The sequence below is a fragment of the Amphibalanus amphitrite genome, unplaced genomic scaffold (genome assembly GCF_019059575.1).
Source record: "Amphibalanus amphitrite isolate SeventyFive unplaced genomic scaffold, NRLGWU_Aamphi_draft 000210F_arrow, whole genome shotgun sequence".
Classification (NCBI taxonomy): domain Eukaryota; kingdom Metazoa; phylum Arthropoda; class Thecostraca; order Balanomorpha; family Balanidae; genus Amphibalanus; species Amphibalanus amphitrite.
The window spans coordinates 646,259-668,547 of record NW_024881705.1 but is presented as its reverse complement, the minus strand read 5'-3'; the positions used below and the strand labels follow the sequence as shown (position 1 = coordinate 668,547).

The 22,289-nt window shown below is 52.1% G+C and overlaps 1 protein-coding gene across 2 annotated transcripts in view; it reads left to right on the top strand.

Moving 5' to 3' along the window:
* Positions 1-17,918, top strand: part of LOC122385146 (trafficking protein particle complex subunit 8-like) — a 35,558-nt gene extending 17,640 nt beyond the window's left edge. For both annotated transcript variants that reach the window (XM_043373198.1, XM_043373197.1), the window contains exons 20-21: positions 3,050-3,136; positions 16,627-17,918. In XM_043373198.1, coding sequence (XP_043229133.1) covers positions 3,050-3,136; positions 16,627-16,903 — 364 coding nt within the window. In that variant the 3' untranslated portion in view covers positions 16,904-17,918. The remainder of the gene's footprint in view (positions 1-3,049; positions 3,137-16,626) is intronic.
* The last annotated feature ends 4,371 nt before the right edge of the window (positions 17,919-22,289 follow it).

The following is a 22,289-nucleotide window of genomic DNA, read 5'->3' as shown; positions in this document are numbered from 1 at the left end:
AGACAAACGGTAGCATAATGAGTAAAAAATGCAGCTTCAAAGGCGCATGTAGTACAAGGGAAACGTACCTTGAAAACGCTCTTGGCGCCCTCACAGTCGAAGTATTCCGAAAGACGACTCGTAACAAACATGCGATAATTGTAGTCACTTAAGCTTCAGAGCATCATTGACAGGTGGCATCCATGTCTTACGGTTTTCGAAATATCTGGAATTTCGGCTTTGCCCCAACTCCGGCATTGCCCCAACTTCCCCTATATTTCTGATGGTTGTATGGGATTGCGCTACCTCCGGCACCGGCTTCATTAACAATGTTCCGTATCGTCATTACGCCTACAAGTCATTATCTTGTCGGGCAGAAACTCATCAGCACCAAACCCATCCCATTAATCGCATTATGGCTGTACTCATCATGGCCACCAAGCCTCTCAGCCCCCCCCCCCCTTCCCTTAGCCCCCTCGCCCCCCCCCCCCCCACCCCACCCCGCCTCCATTAGCTGTTGGAGCGGCGGCCGAGGCCGTGAAGGGTCCTTCACGGTTCAGCGGCCGGCGGCTGTCCGCGGCGCCGCGGCTCGGCTCTATCAGCCGACAGAGAAAATACCGACTCGCAGTTTATCGGATGGGACGATCGCGGCGAGAAAATCGACCATCAACGCTGCCGTGGCGGCGAAGACTCTGGCCGTATCGCCACCGAAACGACGCCGCTTATGTGCGCTCAGGGAAATGGATGATGGAGACGGAGGGAGAGGGAGGAAGAGAGAGGGTAGGAGGGAGATAAGAAAAGATAGAGAGAGTGAGAAGAGGTAAGAGAAGTGATAGGGCAATGTGCTCTGAACATGGGAGGGAGAAATAATGAAGAGAGCGAGATTATGAGGAGACAATAGAAGAGAGAGCGAGAGGTAGGGAGACATCGGAAACGATGAGATAGCTTGACGAACGACTGGAATGGGCTGCTAGGATGACCGAAGTTCAGTCCGGACTCCTTTACGGCCCGAGGTGCTCGGGGGTGGTCGTACATACCCTCAGGGAGGTGTTTCCTCACCGCTACTGCGCCGTTCGCTTACACATTGAATTAGTTCGCGGAGCCGTCCGACGCCCGGCCGTCAGCGAATTCGACTGTAACGGCGAGGCGTTCGGCGTAAAACTGAACCCAGTTGTGATTCCCCGAAGCAGGCCGCGTGTTGAGAGCACTTTGGCGGCTGGCCGGAGGCGCTGTTGTTTGGGTGTTTGCATAGTCGGTGCACGCGCGGCGCGCTGGGAGGGTGTTGCGATGTTGGTGGCTCGTCAGGGGACGTGCTGGGACTGCGGCGCCGCGCGGCTGTCTGCCGGTCGTTCCCGTCTGATGGGACAGAGGTGCGAGCGGTGTGGGACGGGGTGGTGGGATTGGATCGGTCCGTGGAGTCGGCTCGGTGATTGCTCGCTGTTGGTGGAAAGGCTTTTGCCTTTGTAGTTGAGTAAGTTGTTTTTTTAACTTTTAGGATGAAAAGGGCACATTTGCATGATTAACTAGTTACTAGGGTACACAGGATCCTTAGGGTACGTAAGGGCCATGTAGCCCTTATGGGCGATAGCTTTTGCAACTCGAGAGGGCTGGCTTTATCGACCAAGGCTCTGGTACACGGTTAGAGTGACAGACGAAATAAAACCAATTAAGACAAAACTCATTTGTCAACCGGTGCCAGTTGAATCACTAAATGTGTGAAATATAGGCGCCACTAGGCTGTCCCGAAGTGAAACCATCACTTTCGGCTGACGTTATCGAAATGAATGGTGTGAAGCGGAACAAGAAGCATCATTCCAGCGTGACGTTATCAGAATGAATGGTCCGAGCTGGCCCGCCATCTCTGTCGGCTGCAGTCCCGGGCGGATCGTCATGGCTCGTGGCGCTGCAACCCGCATCGGTGATGTTTCTTGGCGCAGTAACCCGAATCGGTGACATTTCTTGGCTTTAGATCCAAATCGGCGGTGTTCTTGCCGCTATAACTCGACCGCACGGCCCCTACAATGCGACTTGTTCCGCTTACACCGGACTGTAGTGATGTCAGACCCTGGGTCGAAACGGTGTCTGGTGCATTTTCTGAGTGGTACCGGCCGCCGGGTCGTACCCTGCTGGTTGCCAGCCCGGGGTCGTCGCGGGTCGCCGGGTCGTACCCGCGCTAGGCGCCAGGTCGCCGGGATCGCGCGCCGGAAGCCCTGCCCACGCGGCCCGTCGCGGCAGACCGCACCCCGTCCGGCGCCACCCTCTGAGGCCTCCAGAGTGCATGACACGAAAGTGTCACGGCTGATACCTGTGGCACTGGCACGAAATGTCACGGCTCTGGACTAATTTACCACTACCGTGGGGCGTCAGTGCGGCGCTACTGCGAGCTGAAAGGTGCGCTTTAGATTGCATACGACTGTGCGGATGTTATTTCATTACTTTGTGTGGGAATTCATGTAGTGAGATCATGGCAACGTACCGCGCACCCTGCTTCTCATGACACTTGACAGTTGGCAGTAATTATTTTGAGAGCATAGCCATTCATTTTCAAACGTTCACAAAGGACGCAACTATGTGCGCCGAAGTTCCTGTGCACTGTTCTGAGAAATGACACAATTATGCTGCTGTGACATTACTTATCCCGTCACATCGTCGTGCAGTGTGACACCCGACCATTTATAACCCACGTTATCACCCTTCCTCGCAGCACCTCAGCCGAGGTAACGCCACTGTTACGACGCTGTAAACTCCCCGTGGGCTTCAGCCCGAGTGTTTGTTCTGTCGTTGACAGTCCTTTAGATGCTGTTAACTCCCCGTGATCTGTTGCTCAAGTGTCCGTGTGTTTCTGCCTTCACGTTTTACAGCGCTGTTAGCATGCTGACGATTGATGATACAGCCTGCTCTATACGGCCCAGTGTCCCGTCAGCGCTAACACCGCCTGATCTCCGCGCCCCGGTAGCTCACCGTTCGCAGTTGAACGAGTGTGTCTGTTCGCCCTTTACTGACCTCGCCGTTACTTCGGCTGCCATCGCCAGTTTGTATTGATTTGTATTTCTGTCTGTTTGTTCGACAGGTTATGTGTGATACCCGTGACGATGCTGGTGCAAAACCACAGCCGCTGCGACCTGGTGGTACATCTCTCGACCGTACCTGTGGGCAGGTGAGTAGTCACATGACCAAGCAAATCCTGAGCGGCTGACTCGGGCTAGTTAGGTCCAGACCTCTGAGAAACTCGATGACCTTGACTTATACCGCTTTAGAAATGATGAACATAGCGAAGGAAACAATCCCACTCGACGTGAAACTTCATCAGGGAACTACGAAAAATCAAGGCGTGTCCTTTTATGATGCGTCTCTCCGTCACTCAGATCCCACGAGAGTTGAAATTCTCGCGCTGAGCGCGCCGCCAGCGCTGGCCCATTGCCGTGACTTCACGTGAAGGAGCGGCTGTCGGGAGACCGTCGTCCATTCGCAGCTATTGTTCAGTTCTGCTGAAACATGCATGGACCCGAGCACCAGTTGCGGAAGTGTTAGCACTCCCCGAGGCTTTCCCGTCTCGACTCTTGCATAGGATATTGTGTTCTCGAATGGAACGGAGTTCTTTACTTCACCACTGTGGCTTTTCTGTATCAGCCATATATTTTCTCTGAGGCGCCGGTGACTCGTAAATGGTCTTCAAATGAGGGTGAATCGAGAGCATTTACACAATAAAAGAAAAGCGTCGTCATCAGAGAGCATTTGTATTCGGCCATGTGGCAACTTGGCTTTACATGGCGCTCTTGGAAATGTGTTATTCATGCCGCTAAAGCCGCAGTGTTTTGAACTCATAGCTGAAGCATTTACGGTGCAGATGCAGTCGGCCAGAAGCTAAGAATGCATTATGGTCCCAATCCGTGGCTTTCTGAACAGAGCATTCAGTGCGTGGGATATACTCCGCACGAGGCGTTAACCAGTGCACCAAGCCTGCACCACCAAGAATGAAAGCGCTACCAGCAATGTAATTAATGGCGAACTATTTAGCGAGCAGAGGCCTCTTGCACCAAAATCCTCTTGCACCAATGCTTGGATTATTTTGCATCGTATACCCAGTCTAAGTCTCAAATGTAACAATTTGCGTGCAAAATTTAGCAAGCACATGTAGGATTATGTATTGGGCTATTGCAAACAAATTTACCACCGTTAGATTAGCTTATTCTGAAACCGGTTTTTCGATTTTACCTAGCTGGGTAGTTTGGTGCAAGAGGCCTCAGCTTAATTGATGGTGTATGTACCCTATCATCCTCCAGTAGTATAATATATAATAGTAGTAGTATAATTAAGTAGTATAATTTCATAGAAAAGTCCACGCTGGGATCCCATTAGCTTTGCACAATCGGTGCAGTGTCTTGAGAAGGTGGAGCGGGCTAAAGAAGTTGCACAGAACTGCGTAGGTTCACCCGGTACGGGCAATTAACATTTCGCAGTGTATCGGTAGGTGGCCTACATTAGTCTGAGTCGCTACGAGGATAAAGTAAATCTACTTATGTACTTTGTTTTAAGTTTCTCCTTGTTCTACTTTGTCGAGTTTGTTCAACCTCTGTTGAATACTATCTTTTACACCTGGCAGGCAAAAGTTTCTTGCTGAGTTCGTCCTGTTGTAACCCAAGTTCTTAAAACAACCACTTTCTCACAACTCATATTTTGTCCTTATATTTAGATTTTAAAATGTAAAATAAACAGTATCTTTCATCGCAATTACATTGTATCGGCAACCGTGTTTAATTTCGGAATCTTTCGTGTTTCTCCGCGTCCATGTATTTGTGAGTGGGAAGTTTTAGTTTACAAACTCAATTTCCCAGTTTCTGAAACCAATTCTGGCCACCGTTCGAATTAATGGTCTGCTGGACCAAGTTCGATGCCCGGGAAGGCCGTTCGTTCAATAATGTGTCAGCTGCCGGCTACTGCTCCGGTGTTTGATTGTTTAGAAGCTCTGTTCTGGAAAGCAATTTCCGTGCCTCAGACACATTTGTTTCTCGTGCTGCTGTTCGTTTATTGATTGTTCAATGATGCGTGGATATCTAGCGGTGTAGGTTAGTCTGTCATTTGTTTCCAAAGTAGGTACCTTTAGTGATTTTAAATTTCATTTACGAGGTGAAAGACAACGCTGGTTTATTGAGGTTTTCGTGAGCAGAGTGGTTGAGGTTGAGATTTGTTTATCAATAGGTTTCGTAACATTTTACAACTTTTAGCTTTTATTCGTAACCTCTTTAATAAGAATATTTTCTTTTGACTGCTGATTAATGTGCAATGCATACTATGCTATGCTCATATTAACTAATTCTGGTTTAAATTTTGTATCATGATCAATATCGACAGAAAAGTCCTTCCATCTCATTTGTTTCTCTCAGTCTCGATCAAATTTGTTCAATGTTGCTCCTCTAAGCCTCTGACAAAAAGCTGCTGGACCGTGACCCGTTGGTAGACGAGTATTCAGACCCGCCGCACCGTCCGACCTTCTGACCTCCGCTCACATTTCCCCGATGACGGCGAATCTGTCGGACGCCGGTGGCGGCGGCGGCGATCTCATTCCGATGACGCTGGTCGGCCGGGGGCGGCGGCGGCGCTATTCCGCTCCCGACACCGGTCGTATTCGGCTATAAGCCTTGCCGAGATTGAGCTGGCCGCACGGGAGTGCCGGGGATAAGGGCCGTTACCGGCTCTAATCGCGCGGGGGATGGGAACGCGTCGGTAGCGAACGATCTGCGCACCGGGCCGGACCGATCCGCGCCGAGCAGACCTAGCTTGGTCCAATGTGGTCCGGGCATCTCGGCCCCTGTCTGGCCTGGTCTGACTTGGTCCAGTCCAATCCTGGTCCATCCCGTTCCGTTCCGACTCACTCCGCCGGGGCCGCGCATATTCATGCTCCCGGGCTCGCGGGCGAACTTTATGTAAAGCCGCCGTCGGGCCGACGCTGTAGGCGGTTTATCGTCCGAAATGGTCCGTTCGGGCGGGCCTGTCCGGCGAAATGACCGGCAGGGGAGTGCGTCAGATCGCCGCCGAGCGCCGCTAGTAACAATGGAGGAGCTGTTAAACGACGGCCGTGGATCGGAACCATGGAGAGAGGACAGGAGCCCCCGTGTGTGGCGCGGCTCTGAACGGTAGGGTTGGCGTGAAGGGGTTGGCTAGGCACGGAGGGCGTTCGTGTCTGGTGGTGACAGAAATGATATATCGCTAGCAATTGGCAGCGATCCCAGCCGTCCCGGTTTTACATATGCGCATCTCGCCTGCGCTGTCCTCTGTGGAGGACGGACTGCCCGGTGTCGATGCGTCTGCCCGGCTGTCCTGATGTAATGAGGTCCACTCACGCGCTCGTTGGCCCGCTCACGCACCCCGCGGGCCGCGGGGACGGGGTCGTCCTGAGAGGTCTCTGGGCACTGCTGGTGGGCTCTGGCCAGCCCTGGACGGCCCGGAGCTGGTAATCCTATTCCTGGAGCTCTGCGAACAGAGAACCGCTCTGTATTACGTGGGACGCTGTTACCTGGCGGGGTTTGTGCTCCCATACGAGGGCGTGGAAATCCGTGTTGAGCAGAACTGTTCATGGTGCCGTATTTTTGTTATGGTTTATGAGAAACCTGAAGTGATATGCAGATGGCTGGTTGAGGCTTATTTGTACGACGAATAGTTTCGGGCCGTTTCCGTCGTTTGTTTCTCCAATTATACCATGAAATGTGTCCAATCAGACACACTTTTTCCTCTCAGACACCTCCATCACTCCTATGCTCTTCCTCCTTCCTCTCCCCTGCACCTCCCGCTCCTATCTCCCCCTCGTCCCCCTCGTCCCCCTCGTCCCCCCGGTCCGTCACCTCGATTGTGTGGGTAATTGGCTGCTGCCGAACTCTGATCGATCTCACATGGTGTGCCGCGCCACGCCTCGAGCTGTAGAGACCTGGCGAGATGCCGGGATGGCAGTCTTTCGGAGGAGGCGGGAGGAAATGGTACGGGAATGCCGGGAATGTAGGGGTAGTCTGCAATAGACCGCGGCTAATTTTGATGGAAACTTCTTGTGACATTCTGCCAATTTAAACTTGAGTTTGCAAGCGGTTCTGTTTGCAGTAAAAATGCACGCCGTTGCGTTTCTTCTAAAGTTTCGAGCTGTCTTTCAAGATTGTAGTTTTCTAGTACTTTAGGAAGACTTTTTGACAGATTTGCGACATGTGGTCGGTGGATTATACGGCCTGCACGTCGAACCGTCACATCTGCGCCCGGCGAGCAATCTCTGCCCCACCAGTGAGACATTATGCGTCAGTCCACTGATTATGATCGATTATGCTGATGGCTCGGCTATATGCGACGCTTGGCTCTGGGAAGGCTCCATCACCGTTTCTTGCGGCTCTCGCTAAGCTTCTACCCCAAATCCCCTCAGAAAGCCGCCTCGAGTGATATCCTGCAGAGCCCTGTGATTTGAGTCCTTGATTGTCGTCGCCCGTCTCGTCAGCCGGTACTGTCCGTCCGACCCGCATGACCGTCCTAACCCGTCCGTCGGTCCCGTCCGCTCGTCTCTCGCTATCTCTGTGTTCTGACGGCGCTGACGGATGCCCCGTCGGCCGTCCGTCTGCCGCCCTGTCCTCTGTGGCGTCCGGCCCCCTCGGGAGTTGTCCCGCAGCGCCGTATATTTCGGCCGCGTCCCGACCCCGGCAGATTTGTGGCTAAACGCGAGCGGGACCATAACTCCGAGCGCTGCAGCCGGCCGTCTCATGGACAGAATCTCCCGGCGCCAGTGTCAAATGGTGGTCTGAATGGGCCGTCGTATGACACCGATTATGTCGCTACTCCGTCACAATATTAGCATATTTCACTGGTCAGAGCGGAGCCGGCCGTAAAGAAGCATTACATTGCTGCTGGGTTTAGGAGAGAAACATTCAGTACTCCATCCGTAGTCGACTGTGTAGCATCCTAGTTGTGTAATTTGTTTAACTACTAAGTAAGCTTCTCTACTTTGTTTTCATATTTACTCTGGTTTGTTATCCTCCCGCTCAACCATTCTATGTGCAATTCGAGACGACCTGGCTGACTTAGGAACGTGCTTATTTCTATTTAAGCTCAAGTGGAACCCAGTCAACCTCCGCTGGCTACCCCGTTTAGCCGGACATGGGAACACTTAGAGCACGGTGCAGCTGAACAAATTCCCACTTGATAGGATTTGCCTACATTAGAGGCTTAGGACTGATCAGAACCCACGCAGAGCAAGCATTACTGTAAGTTATTAATGCCACAAATTGGGAGCGCATTTAACAAAACCGGGCTCATAGCTTAAACTTAGTCCGTCCTAATGCGTCAAACGATGTATAGCGACCGAGGGTTTGCCATTGCCGCAGGGCATGTTGGGGGCCTGTCCCATCTGTAAAATTAGCCCACCTCCGTAATTGCACGTGTCATTGCGACCTGTTGATGTGGCGCTCTTGTTATGCTTAGTTAGCTTTTGGAATCGTGTTCACAGGATTCATGGAACCACTTATCCTCTAGAGAGCGTCACTGGGTTAGAAATGTAATAAATACAGAGTACGTGGACTTTGTCATAGCCTGTGAGGCTATCTGTGACCTCATATGGCGCAGACCATCACCGTGGTGACTTGGCTCAAGATCTAATCCTGATCAGGCGACCCCGGCGGGAGTCCAACTCGACGACGAAGCGGGTGTCGGGGGTCGCATCTCGATCCTACGACCCATCACCCCACCTCGCCCTGGGAGTCCAACTTCTGAGTGTGCTGATTTCCGGCGCCGCCTCATGTCCTGAGAGAAATCAGCGCCGTCGCCGCCACCCGCGCCCGCGGATACGGTTCAGTTAACGCCCCTCCGGCGGCCGGTGGCGGCTCGCTCGCGAGTTTCTCGCCTGTCGGCGCGTGAGCCTCGTTACACGCTGATTCGGCGGACGGCTCGGCAGAGCGCCGGAAGGTGATGTTCTGTGTCAGTGAGGAGACCATTGGTAGTTCCGGACCGAAGGGACAAACGGCACTTGGCTAACGAGCTGCCCTCCTGGAGAGACACGTTCAGGGAGGTGCGATTAAAGAAAAAAAACACTGGGACGCGGCTAAACTTGGAAGATTTCTATTTTAGAATATTTTGTTCTCGATGCACTGGTAGGTTGAGCATTGCTCCATTCATACCCAAGCTATTTTCGAGCGGTTCTTTGCTCTGCTTGCATTCGAAAACTTCAGCGTTCTTGTTTCGAAAAGCTAGAGCGTCAGGGGTTCGCTCTATTCCTGCGCTTCTTTCTCTCTGTCTCCCGTCGTGGACCGGCAGCCTGAGTGGGTAGATTGTGCCGGGCTGCACGGGTGTGCTGCGGTGCAGCCTACCCGCCAGGCAGTCTCGGCCGGCCGCCGCAGCGCCTCACTGGCTATCCGGCGGAGATTGGACGGCGCTGGGGCATCTGGATGAGTCTGTTGTCGAGAACCAGGTCGCAGGCTGATGTGTTTTGACGAAGCTGGATGTGTTATCTGCACTGACAAGATCACCTGACCTACCCCGGCCGGAATACACAATCCCGAAGGCCTCCGTGTGTATTCGGCTTCCATCCCAGAGGGCATGTCTGTTGGATAGTCGGATTTGGTTCAACAGTATAGCGTTAGCAAATAGCAGTGCCCCGCTGCTTTCATGCGCCGCCTATTTCGACCGGTCCGGAAATACAGGCCTCGGCGCCGGACCCGATTTAGCCGCTCAGTTGACAGCGTGGAATACGAGATTCCATAATGGGATGGCCCTCTGATGCTGCGCTATAGTCGGCGATGAATGTGTCCGCTGCTCGCCCGACTCCAAAATGTGTCCGGAGATTAGGGGTTTAACTTTTGAATAAGGCATCGTTCTCCTGCTTCGCAGGCCTTGCCTTATTGAGTTTCTGCTTCGGCGCATATATGTGTGTGATGAGGTCTGGAGAAGGCATTGGTACGACGCTCTCACTATTGAAGGATATAAACCGTTCCTTCCATTTCCAATATTGTCATATGTCTGCGAATTTCAAGGGGTTCAGGCTATCTGATTCGGATTACCTTGGAGTAACGCGCATATGGGATACCGACCGAGCGGACATTTTTATTTCGATGTCTATTTCTGAAGTTTGTGAGAGCTTCCAATGCTGTATAAGAAAATGATTTGCCGATAAGTCTGCGGAGACCACCGTCAGGTAGGAATCTGGAAACTGCGATCAGCTGTTCCGTTAGCAGCCATCTGATGCTGTCGCAACTGATGAGTTTGTTTCAAAATATATGTCGGTACGTTCTAACTCTTTTATGGTTGTTACTTGGTTTTTACCTTTGTGTCAGTGAGTTTCAGTGACGCACGAGATCTAGAAGAATGTTTTACCGCAGCTAATGCACGCGGTCCGTTATCAGGCTGTTGTTTCTTCCAGCGCACTATCCTACGTCAGCGTCCTTATATTCGCAGCCTGTTTGCATGTCGTCTGTTTGCGAACTTTATGTCGTTTGCATGTCGTTTGCGTTTGCGAACGAACCCTCTGTCCCTGTCCCTAAAACGATCACCTTGTGACGTGGCCATATCACCTCATTTGCTCCCGGTCGGCCCCAGTTTACCAATCCTCCCCCGGGGTATAGCACCGAGTGGTCGGTCAGACCCCCGCGGGGTCCCTGACACCGCTCGGCGGCCGGACCGCCGATTGAGCCACATCGCCGCAGTTATTGAGATTGGATGGCCGGTCCGTTACCGTCGACCGTCCGTGTCGGGGGCAGCTGACCTCAGCTGCCGAACTCGCATAGAGATTCAGACAGCTGACCGAACAGAGCACACCACATCGGACTAGACAGAGGATATCACAGAGGACTGGACAGCGGAGCGGACAGGGAACCGGACAACTGAGGACAACAAGACAGACAGCGGACCGGATAGGGACATCGCAGCAGACTGGACAGAGGGCATCACAGCTGATTGGACAGCAAAGGGAATAGGGAACCGGACAGTGCAGTGGAACGGACAGTTGAGGTCAGTTGACCGTATTCACTGAACCAAACAACTTATGACTACTGACAGGATAGGGAACCGGACAGTTCACTAGATAAAGAACCGAACAACTGGCCGGACAAGTTGGGATATCTGGCTGGGGAGCTGGGCGGCGGCGTTGTGCTGGTGGCGAGCCGTGGCCGGTAACTTTGAACAGAGCCGATTTGTTTAAATGCGGACGTTTGTCTCGCCCGCTGGCTGGATGCTGCAAGTGGCGAACTTTCTGACGTGCCGCGCCATGTGGCTAGTTTGTGAGTTGAGATACAGTGCAGGCCGCTTTGTCGTGATACTGAACAGGGGACCAGCAGACCAACTTTTGTGGTATTTTTCCGAACGGTTCGTCGAATCGAACGTCTTCACAGGCGTGGTTTCCGCAGTTGTTTGATGGTGTAGTCATTTGATGTTCCGCAGCCCATCTGCCTTTAGTTTCCGTGCATATTTGATGCTTCTCTGAAGACCGGAAACGCAGCGCAGGTGTCTTCACTTTAACTATCCTGCGAAACTAGTCTGACAAAGTTACACTGCCACTCTTTCCCATTTACTACAGCCAAACATTGTTCCATCCATTGGTTGCCTGGCTTTCTTCGTTCAACCGATCAAGTGCTGACGTGACCTGCCTTGACCTTTTCTTTTGCGCGTGGTATGCTACTGTATCCTTTCTTACCTTGCCCTGTCATTTCGCAACCTATCATTGCTTTTTCCGACCTGCCATGTCTCGTCTTTTCCTCCTACTTTTTTTCGCCACATCACACTTTCCCTGTCCTCCTCGTTCCGTCTGACACCCGACTGACATCTTCCCGCTCCCAACCCAATTGGCCGGTACACCTCTGTTCCGGAGGCGGCGCACGTCGTCCCGTGCCTATGGAGGCCGGTCTGTGTGCCACGCTGCATGGACGCGGCTGATTTGGCCGTCACCGCCGGCCGGTATCGGACTGACGCCTGTGGGATGATAGTGCCAGGGGCGGTACGAGGGGCTGTGGTAATTGTTGAGGTGGGGCGGTAGTCTGGTGGGTAGCAAAGTTGGAGTTGTGGATTGTGGTATTGTGGCAGCTACCGGGGTCGGACGGCGAACTATAACCGCAGGTTGTTTGTAAACGCTTTTCGCTAGAATTGTGTTTTTCTATTGATATTACTGCTTGTTAGGTCATAGGTGGAATGGTGGGCTGTGTCAGCCGTTGAGGTCAGGCGCTGTGCCGTTCAGGCTGGGTAGTGTATTGTGGCAGGTGCTAGCGGTGGGCTCTGGCGGCCGCTGACGTGGGCTGATATACTGTAACAGCTGCTGAGGTGTAGCAGTGTGTTCTAACAGCTGCTCAAGATGGACGGTGTACCGCGGCAGCTGCCGAGGCGGTGCGGCGGAACCTCGAAAATAACAGCGATGGCAGCTAGAACAGCCGAGGTTAAAAATGAGCGAAACTCGATATATACGATGGTCGAAGCTTTTCAGGTTCGGAGAAAGCTGGGAGGTAAAGGATAATAGAAAAGTTCAAGAGCCGAAGTCTTGACATTTTATATGGGAGTGCCGGGAAAAGAAGATTAAAAATACAAAGTAGTCGGCCTTGTCAAATCCACCCTCCGCAAAGTTCGCGAGATGCCTAGTATATTTCGCTATTTCGTCATCCATAAAACCAGGATGCTTCGAAAACTTTTGTAGTAAATGGACCGTGCTTAGATGAGGAACGCTTCATAGTGTTATTTAATATTTTCACAGCGTTATCAGAAGCCCTATGAATAACTCACACCTTGTATTCGGGCAGCAACTTTACCGCCCAGTTTCGCGTGTCTGATGGCGGGAGGGCGGTCTTACGACTGCGGCCGTCTGCGGCAGCGGAGAGCTCACCCACGTGCCGCGGGCAGGCCTCTGGGGAGGAACTGCGGTCATTCTCCTGACTCGGGCGGGGATATTATTCCCTCTCCAGTCCCAGTCCCAATTCCGTTCCCAGTCTCAGCAGGACGGGAGCGATGTGGGACCGACGGGAGCGGCGCCGCGGCAGTCGTCAGTTTTCGACCGGCGCGGCGCCGAGGAATGTCATTGCCGTTCTGCACTGGCGGCTGGCTGAATAATGACCGTGTTTTGTGGCTGGTAAACAGCTCGGCGGCGTGTGATCGGCCCCCGACACCGAGTCGCCGCCAAAATACACGTACCGCCGTGCCGGGAATGGCCGGCTGTAGGGGCGGAAAAATCATTTGATGTGGAACAACCGTGTAGATGGTTGTTGTAGGTACTCACAGATCCTGGGGGCTAGTGGATTTCTTTCTGCCGTGGGTTTCCAGCTTATAAGAATGTATGCTGATTGGTTGCTACTTGAAGGCAAGCTCATCAGTTAACGACATCCATTAACCCATCCGAAACAGTTTCTGGTGTTTTTCCCGCAATATCTGCCACTGAGCAATACACCCTACGGGTTAGACTTCGGGCGTAGCCATCGGTTAATCCCCTCACCAGCCGGATCTGCCCTAGGCCGGTGGGCCCGGGAGGGGATACCGCCGATAGGATATCTTTGTCGCCCCTGCCGGCCTCTGACGACTGAGCCATCAGCCGATGGCCAAACGCTGACCTCGCGTGGCTGGTGACCATTCAGAGTCGTCGAGCGGCGTCCGAGCGAACGTCGAAATGCCAGTGGGTGTTCCACTGCCGGGCGTTTTAGAGCCGAGTGTTTGCGGCCTTTCAGTGGCTGCATTGGAAGCTCGCTGCGCTGGGACCCTGCGGACCGCCGTGACAATAGCCGCCGGTCGTATTAGCAGCGTTCATTACGCCCTCTGGCCTGTTGGATCGATGGCAGCATTCATAACCAGGGATGCGGAGCCGGAGCCGGAGTCGGAGCCGGAGCCGCCGGAGCCGGCATATTTTGCCCGGAGCCGGAGCCGGAGCCGGAGCCGTGAAACAATATAGCCCGGAGCCGGAGCCGGAGCCGGAGCCGCCAAAAAAGGGGGCGACTCCGGCTCCTTTTTATTTTTTGAAGAGGAAAAAATAATTGACCTAGTTCGGTTTGACAGTACAAGGCAGTAAAACATATCGTACTATTGGTCTCAATATAAGTGCCCAGGCGACCTGTAGTTTTGATGCGGTGAATACCCTCACCCTCGCCACAATGCGAGTGGGGGTGGCGCTGGCTGGGAGGAGGGGTGCACTCGGCCCGAGTTGTGGCGAGGGTAAGGGTATTCACCGCATCAAAACTACAGGTCGCCTGGGCCCTTATCTTGAGACCAATAGTACGTCATGGGCCATCAATTGAATGAAAAGCCGAATATCCCCAGTATCCCACAGTACGCATTCAGCTTCCTGTCTGCTCCTCCCCCCTCACGTCTACTGCATCCCCAGAACATGAGGACCGGTCATCAGGTGACGGCCATTGTTTTGAAGCCAGTGCAGTGGACTGCGACTCCCAGCGCCGTCTCTTCCCACCCACCCCCCACCCCCACCCCCACCCCCACCCCTCACCCCCACCCCCCCAATGCAGCCGAGATGGGTGTCAGCTTACGATGGTTCAGTGAACTCCGATTCGCGGCGACTGCGTTTCCAATGCCATCGCTTCCTAGTCCTTTGTTCTGCCAGTGCTCTCCGAGGTGCGTTTGCGCGGGGAGTGCGGTGAGCCGGTCATGGCAAGAGTAGGTAACGCGTATAACCAATCCAATTTTTCTTCCACCCGTATTTAATTGATTGCATAGGGGATGTACTAAGTCGGAGCCGGAGCCGCCGGAGCCGGACCATTTTACTCGGAGCCGGAGCCGGAGCCGGAGCCGCCATAACATTTCACCCGGAGCCGGAGCCGGAGCCGGAGCCGATTTTTTTCTCCGGAGCCGGAGCCGGAGCCGGAGCCGTTTGAAATTTCCACGGCTCCGCATCCCTGTTCATAACACCTCGCTAATTGTGGGTTTGTCCAAACAGTCGCCTGCGGACCTCGCGAATGTCGTGGCTGGTCGTGCTATTCTGGGCAGAACTGGGTCTCATTTCGTATAGATCGCTCCACAGGCCATGGAAATGGTGCGGACTAAGTGGCAACAGGCTGGCTTCAGAGCGATTAAATATTCGATTGATGTTGGCTTGTTGTCGAGACACGCAAATCATTAGAGTTCGATCCCGTGTCCTTACACAACATATCCTCGAGCGACCTCACACCCCAGTCGGCAGACGGGCTCGTTCACTTTGTCTTCGTCGACGACGAAACCCTTTTCCAGAACTCTGAAAAAGCGCCGGCCGGCCGCACCAAATTGGCCGGCGCGGCACCGTCCGTTTTGTAGCCGTCGCCCGGCGGGACAGCGCGGGCGGAGCGTTTTTGTGCGCGGCCCGGACGCCCCGGCTCTAATTGGATTTCGGTCGGCGTGCCGACCCCCGACCCCCCCGGTCAGATTGGGTCGTTAGGTGGACAAATAGCGGCGGACGAGCGCCTCTCCCGGTGACCCCTCCCTCCGTCCATCGGCAGCCTCTGCGGAGGTGGCGTTAATTGGAAAACTTGGCTCGGCGCCAGATCAAAGCTCCGTTCGTCAGCGTGTGACCCGGGCGGTACCTACCGGGGTGGAAAATGGGCCCCATTGGACCGAGCAGACGGCGTCGGACCATCACCCGAGGTCCGGGGTCGCCGGCCTTTGATTAGCTCACGCTTTGATGGACTGAATGTCATCACTTAGCTGCAAAATATTCAAATCAAAGACTGCATGTAATGAACTTATGCAACGAGCGCCCAGAATAAGCATTTCATGAATATGATGACGTAGGCTGTTCCCGCGATGAGATGTTTCTGTTGCCTTGCGGTGGTCCAGTGTTGTGTTTTTGGCCGTCTGTTTCGGTGTATTTTGGTCGGCTTCGGTCTGTAATCTCTGACCGCGGTCGACCTCGTTATGTTCTCTGTTACGGATCTGGCCTTCCACGTGTCTCGGCCAGTAACAAGGAGTCACGTGGCGACCGCGTGGTAGACCGGGATGTCCAGTCTTGTGACACGTGCTCTCACACGTGGCTGACAGGTTTACCTCTGATGTCCAAACTTTTGTAGGATTCTTATGGAAGTAATCACATCATCATTCAATAATCATTGGAAAAGTTATTTGATTCAATCGCTTACAGTCGTAAGTCTTTGATCTCAATTCATCAATTACGTGAATGTTTCCCAAGCTTTAATTTGAACCATAATTGCACGCAATGAAGTGTGTGAACTATCCATTTGGTCACGAATATAGACTTACGGTAGATTGGAATGGCGTTTAGTCCGGATCGGGGGTATCAGAAGCATTCAATGGATTTAATCAGACATCCATAAAATGAATTGATGCGTTAGACTCAGCGGCGAAATGTATCTAGTCACATGCTTGGATTCGAACAAATCGATTGAATCAGATTGTTGACTGTCTCCTGATCTTGACTGATTTTCCCCGCGCTTCACTAATCTCTGTGCTGACCGACCTCTGCTTATCTGTTTTCGCCTCCCAAATACATGCTGATTTTCCCTGACTGCTGGTAATCTACATGACCTGTCGTGACCTTTCTATCTTGTTGCCTGCTTTTACCTGATTTGACTTGTGCTCGGTGTTCGACCCGAACCTGCATTGACATTGACATACTCGTATAATGGACACTGTCTGACCTGCACTGACATTCTCCTGACCTGTGCTGAACCGCGCTGACCCCTGGTGACCTCTGGCCTGACCCCGCCCGTCTCTCTGCGCCCGCAGCTCGTCGTCTCGCCGCTCGCTGCCGTACTCGTCCCACATCTCCTCAGACCTGGTCTGGGTGGGTCGCACCCACCCGCACGTGACTGTCGCGGCCGGCGGCTCTGCGCGGCTGCCGCTGGCCGCCGCCGTCACCCGGCCCGGCCTCTACGACCTCGGGTCAGTGGGCGTGGCGTGTCGCCGCGCAGGCGCAGAGGCGACCGATTTGACCGAGCAGAGCGCACACACTGAGTCGGCTGTGGTGGTGCGCCGGCTGGTGGAGACAGCCAGGGCGGAATGATAGGCGGGGAGCGTAGGAGCAGGAGGTGATCCGAGGGATGTGATTGTTAGGATGGAGTCGTTAGCAACACTGAGGAATGTTTAATTCCATCAGCGGTGAGAATTTTGTTGCAACTCGGCTTTTGGCCGATTGTTTGATGGTGCCAGAACGGCTATCAACGAACTTAATGAAGGAAGTCACTGTTACGCGATGTAGACTATTACGTCATTATATGCTGTGACGTCACGCGGGGATTTATCGAGCGGTCTCGCGGCACGGGTTATCAACAGTGACGTCACATCCGCTAGTGACGTCATCACAGTGAGCGGTGACGTCCGGCATATGAGGCTCTGTGATGTGCGCTCAGCCATCTCTCGTGAGTGTAGCGCGCTGATTATTTGATGAGGCCACTATTTCGGGTCGGGCTGCGGATGGTGGTCAGGTGAGCTGTATCTCGCCGGTCGGCAGTGTATTGATTCCAGTGTCAGGTAGGGGCTGAGTACGCCAGAAGGGCTCCGGGGGACGGGCCGCGGTGTCGCAGCTGCCTGACCCCGTTGGTGTGATACCGGTGGTAGTGATTGGTCGGCGCTCCATAGTGATTGAGCAGATGATAGAAGCACCGTCAGTGAATTTAGGCGCCGGGGACACTGCCGGAGGCAATGGGTCGGTGAAGGGGGTGGGTCTCACTTCGCCTGCAATGGCGGCAGTCTAGTGAGACGACGAGCGACCAGAGTCACTTCCCACGAACAACAAACGCCTTAGGGTTCTCCCACTGTGTGTGTGCCACCGCCGCTGACCCCTGTTACCGAGCCGAGTATAGAGACTGGCCCCTGGGGCCCGGCCGGCGCGGGGCACGGCCCACTGTTATAGCGCGTGCTGTGTGCCCTAGTACCGCCCGCCAGGCGCACCATATCTTCCTGAAGTTGTTCTTGTGGCCACTCAGGCGTCCAGAAGCGTCGTCCAAACGTGTACAGACGACGAGCTTTGGAGCGGTGATGACATGTTTAATGTGACAATATACATCATAGGGAATCGGTATGATCGACTTTGGGTGAAGATTGATAGAGAGGGAACACGTATGGTCTTATAACCTGAGCCTTAATTGCTTTTATCCGGTATCCGCAAGACTTAAATTGTAAACAGCTTTGCCTTCTGTGCATTGCGATGCTAGTCGATGCATTGGCATACATGTTTTCTAATCTGATTTTTTACGTTTCCTGGTAGCCTTTTAGACTGCATCGTTACATATGTAAAGTAGCTACAAATTGAAATATACCACTCACATCAAAGTTTCTATCGACCTTACGTAACTACCTGGCATTCTCAGTCCGCTGGGTGAGCGTCGACAAACTCTGAAATCTCGTTACGCCTCGGAACCTGCCGGACGGTCTAGGTGGGGCACTCCAATTGCCAGTCAATTCGACGGAATGTAGACGGCGCGATTCAACTCACGTCTCGGTCACATTTTTTATCGGCGACAGTTCGAAGCCGATCGCCGACTTCGCTCCTCGTGGTGTCTGCTATAGTAAGATGTCAGCATCCTTAGACTAAATCAGGAGCGGATTATGGTATTAGCTGGCAGAGTCATTTTCCGTTTCCGCTTAGCTTTATAGCCTTTTGTGCACCTGCGATTATTATAGGTGATGAAATATCGCACAATAATCATCTACGGGGGCGAAATCGCCGTCATTTGTTTCACCTGCGCCTCAGGAAGGTGTGGGTGGGCCGAACGCGAAGTTGGTCCGTCGGAGGCTCCAGGGGTCATTTATCACGAGTCAAATATATCCCGGCCGAGATTGGTGAAGCGTCGCAATCGACGGCTTCAGGCTCGGCCATTACTATCTGCAGGTGTAACTGGAATCGAAATGGCCTCCCAGCTCTGAAATCTGAGTGCAAGACGCTGATTAAGTGCGGTGAGGTCGGGTGTGTTTGATGTCTGTTGGGCTGTTGATTTGGTACGGCAAAATGTTTAGCGGCACTTAGTCTGGTAATTAGGGTTGCCGTGAGTCGTCCTTATCCCCATCCGGCAGTGTGGCACTAAACTGACAATTCATAGCTCTACGTGCTGCCTTCCGGCACCCCCTTCTGTCATCGGTGACATGACGGCTGGAATTGAGTTATATTTTTTGAACAATAAATTGTAAATATGTAAGATTAATCAATAAATCCATGAAATGCTACTGATTACTGAAATTGTCCCAGCATACGTCGTTTTCTGTATTTCTGTCGAAAAGTCGTGCAGATTTGCTCATCAAAACTCGCTTGACGCCTCGTGTAGGTTTACAATGGACATAACATTGTCCGGACCTCGTTGTGACACGAGCCATGCTCTGGGCGGCGCTCCCTCCCTCCACCTCCTCCTCTGCCCCCCCCCCCCCCACCTCACCCCTCGGGCGCTGCGCCGCTCAATGTCGCTCAGCTACGCGTGCGCCCCGCCCCGCGCGGCACGCACGGGGTCGTCCTCATGCGGAGACGGGGGCACGCGTACATGGAACTGTCGTTCAGCTGTCTAGACAGTCGAGGTTATCTGACCTTTTGACCGCAGCTCATGCTGGGGGTAGGGCGGTCTGCCTGAGGTGTGATATTTTCATGTTGATGTTGTATCGGTGAAGTGGTTACCGGGTCAGAGCTTTCACGTTTTAAATGTTCGCTGTACAGAGAACAAGACTTTTTGCATTAGTAAAGAAGTATCAGCAGGAACTTTGTGGTGAGTACAGCACTCCCCTTCCGTAACCTAACATGACTGCTGGTGTTCGTGTTGACTTGTGATGCTGTCGCCAAATTTGTCGCATTGCTGCTTTCCATGTGATATACTCAACTACAGCATATATGCATTATGCAATAGAAATGAATGAGCTATCGCACTCGATAGGTCTCATAATTGATGAAACGGTGACAGGGTCGAACATCATGGCGTGATAATTTATATGCGCACATGCACTCGCATACATTCCTGCAGACGACAAAATCGTGATTAAGAAAGCACAGGCACAGCAGCACCTTGGACAAACAGCACATTTTATAATTAAATCGGATCTGCTTCTATGGCTAATTCTCTTATGAACTTAACAAAACAACTTGATAAATGCTACAAATGCTCGGGTGTTGTTTCCCGTTTACTGATTCACTACGTTTTCACCAATGCAAGAGATATGAAAAAAAAAATATTTTGTAGATTAAACTTTCATTCTTCAACATAGAAAGCTAAGTGTAATTTTAAAATCATCCTACGTGCTTGTCTGAGCAGCGCTTTAAAGTGCCTTCAACTTTCGACCGACAACAAAATTACTGTACTATCGCCTTTTACCAACCAGCCCCATCCTTCTTCCAAGAAAAACACGTCCGAAACTTAGCGCACAAACAGCTCTGGTGTGTTTCGCGCAAACATTTAGCGGCGACGCTTCGTGATGTGTGAAGCCCGGAGTAAACAGACTCGTATGGTATAATGTGATCGGTCCGGGCGGCCGTGCTCGCTCGTTCATCTTTCACCGCGCCGTCCTTTGGTGGCTTCCGACCGAACTTTCTGGCCAAAACATGTCGAGAAAGGCAGCGAGCGAGTGAATACCATCTTTGAGGTAAGCTATGGCGTTAGCAGACGATGAAGGTATGTAGGGCCTTGGACGAAGTGTGCTTGAAGGCCTTGTGCTATTTTAATTGAAAACTGTCTTTCATTTTGGTGTTCAGGTGACCGGTGAATCGATAATTTATAAGCGTGTTTGTGCGTTCCTTTTTCGGGATGTGTAAAAAATGTCGATTTCCTTATAAACAATCTATTCTGATTATCGTAGTACCTAAATGTTGGACTGATCAATTATTTAAGTTGAAAGCAAATCAATTACCTGAAGAAAATCGTCAGACTGCTACTGAGGGCCTGCGGTCCCAGCCGTTTAAGTGCTTTCTGCAGTTGATTCCGACTTCAACTCTTAAAGCAATCATGCTCATTCTGACAAAATGTTATGAAATGTGTTTTAAGTGATCGGCACCAAAAAGACAAGGGTAAAATGTAAATGAAGCTTTAGCTGTTGGCAATAGAATGTCATTGGGGAAGAGAAGCGCCGAGGCGAGGCACGGCATCATTGCCCCAGATGGTAGACGGTACCATATACCGGATAGCAACGCCAACGACATTTACGGCGTTGTCTCATCTCCGTTTACTACTAAGGTGTAAAGCCATTCATTCCCGGTTTAGTGGAGTTCGCTTCCCGCGGGAAGCGAACACCTTCCCGAAGGTAGCAGGCTCTCATTTCCGTCCCGTTGTTGCTTGCATGGTAGTGGTTGAAGAGGTTTCAGGCTGGTCGTGTCGTGCCTATAAGCTTTACTTATTTATTTATTTGTTGCACATCCTTCCATGCAGGCATAGTTATTTCAGGATGGCACATGATCAGGGAACCACTATGCACAATGCACATGCACTTTCCACGAGCCGCGTTCGAGTTTTCTAAAGAGGAGAAAAAGAAAAAAACAGGACCAAGGCAACACCTTAGACCACTTCAGCATCAAACTATACTTTCGTGGTGGCCTGATCGCCCGCTTAAAAGCAAATATGCTGGACATGCCTTGGATCTCTCGGGGCAGCCGGTTTTACACAATAAAGCAACACTGTACTGTTTTATGGCTCGCACGTTCTAAAAGTTATTTGTTTTTTTTTAACAAAACTTCCCCTCTCGATTGGTAAATTTGGGTAAATAGACCATACTATCTCGTAGCTACTAAATTAAGATATCTATATCAAAATATATAATTATGAACATTGAAAGTTGCGCTATCAAATAAAATAATCATAGTTTCCCAAAACGATTTCTGTACCTTTGTCTCTCTGCGAGTGAAACTTCATGGTGTTCGATACTTGACATAGAGTCAACATTGTTATTATACTCTACTTACCCGGTATGACCAACCCCATTCAACCAGCTCACTGACAGTGAAACACGCAATCTATACAACGGCAAAGCCCATGACTAGTATGCTGGCCGGAGGGAATGGCTTGCATTGTAAGCGCGCCGTGCTTGTGAAGTTCAACAGCTGTGTGGCTCACCAAACCAGCTGACCTGGCCGCGGGGCTGGCGAAATTTTCTGTTTGTCTTAAATCGCCCTGTGTTTGTTTTTAATCGCCGGGCCAACTTTGTGTTTGCTCGCGTTGTGTGCGGTTTCCGCCCGGGGCGCCTAGCCGCTCCCGAAGTCAACATTTCGACTGCAATGTGGACACTTCCAACCGCTAGCGGCAGCGGCGCAGGGGGTCGGACCGAGCGAGAATTTGCAAGTTGTCACCAGCAGTCGAGCCAAAATGTACAGAAAAGTAAGTTGGCGTGCTGTTATTTAGTTGTTTCAGTTAATGGTGCTGGTGCCAAACACGATTATTTGTTTGAAGTTGTTGGCTATAAACCGACAATATCTCTGTTATCGATAA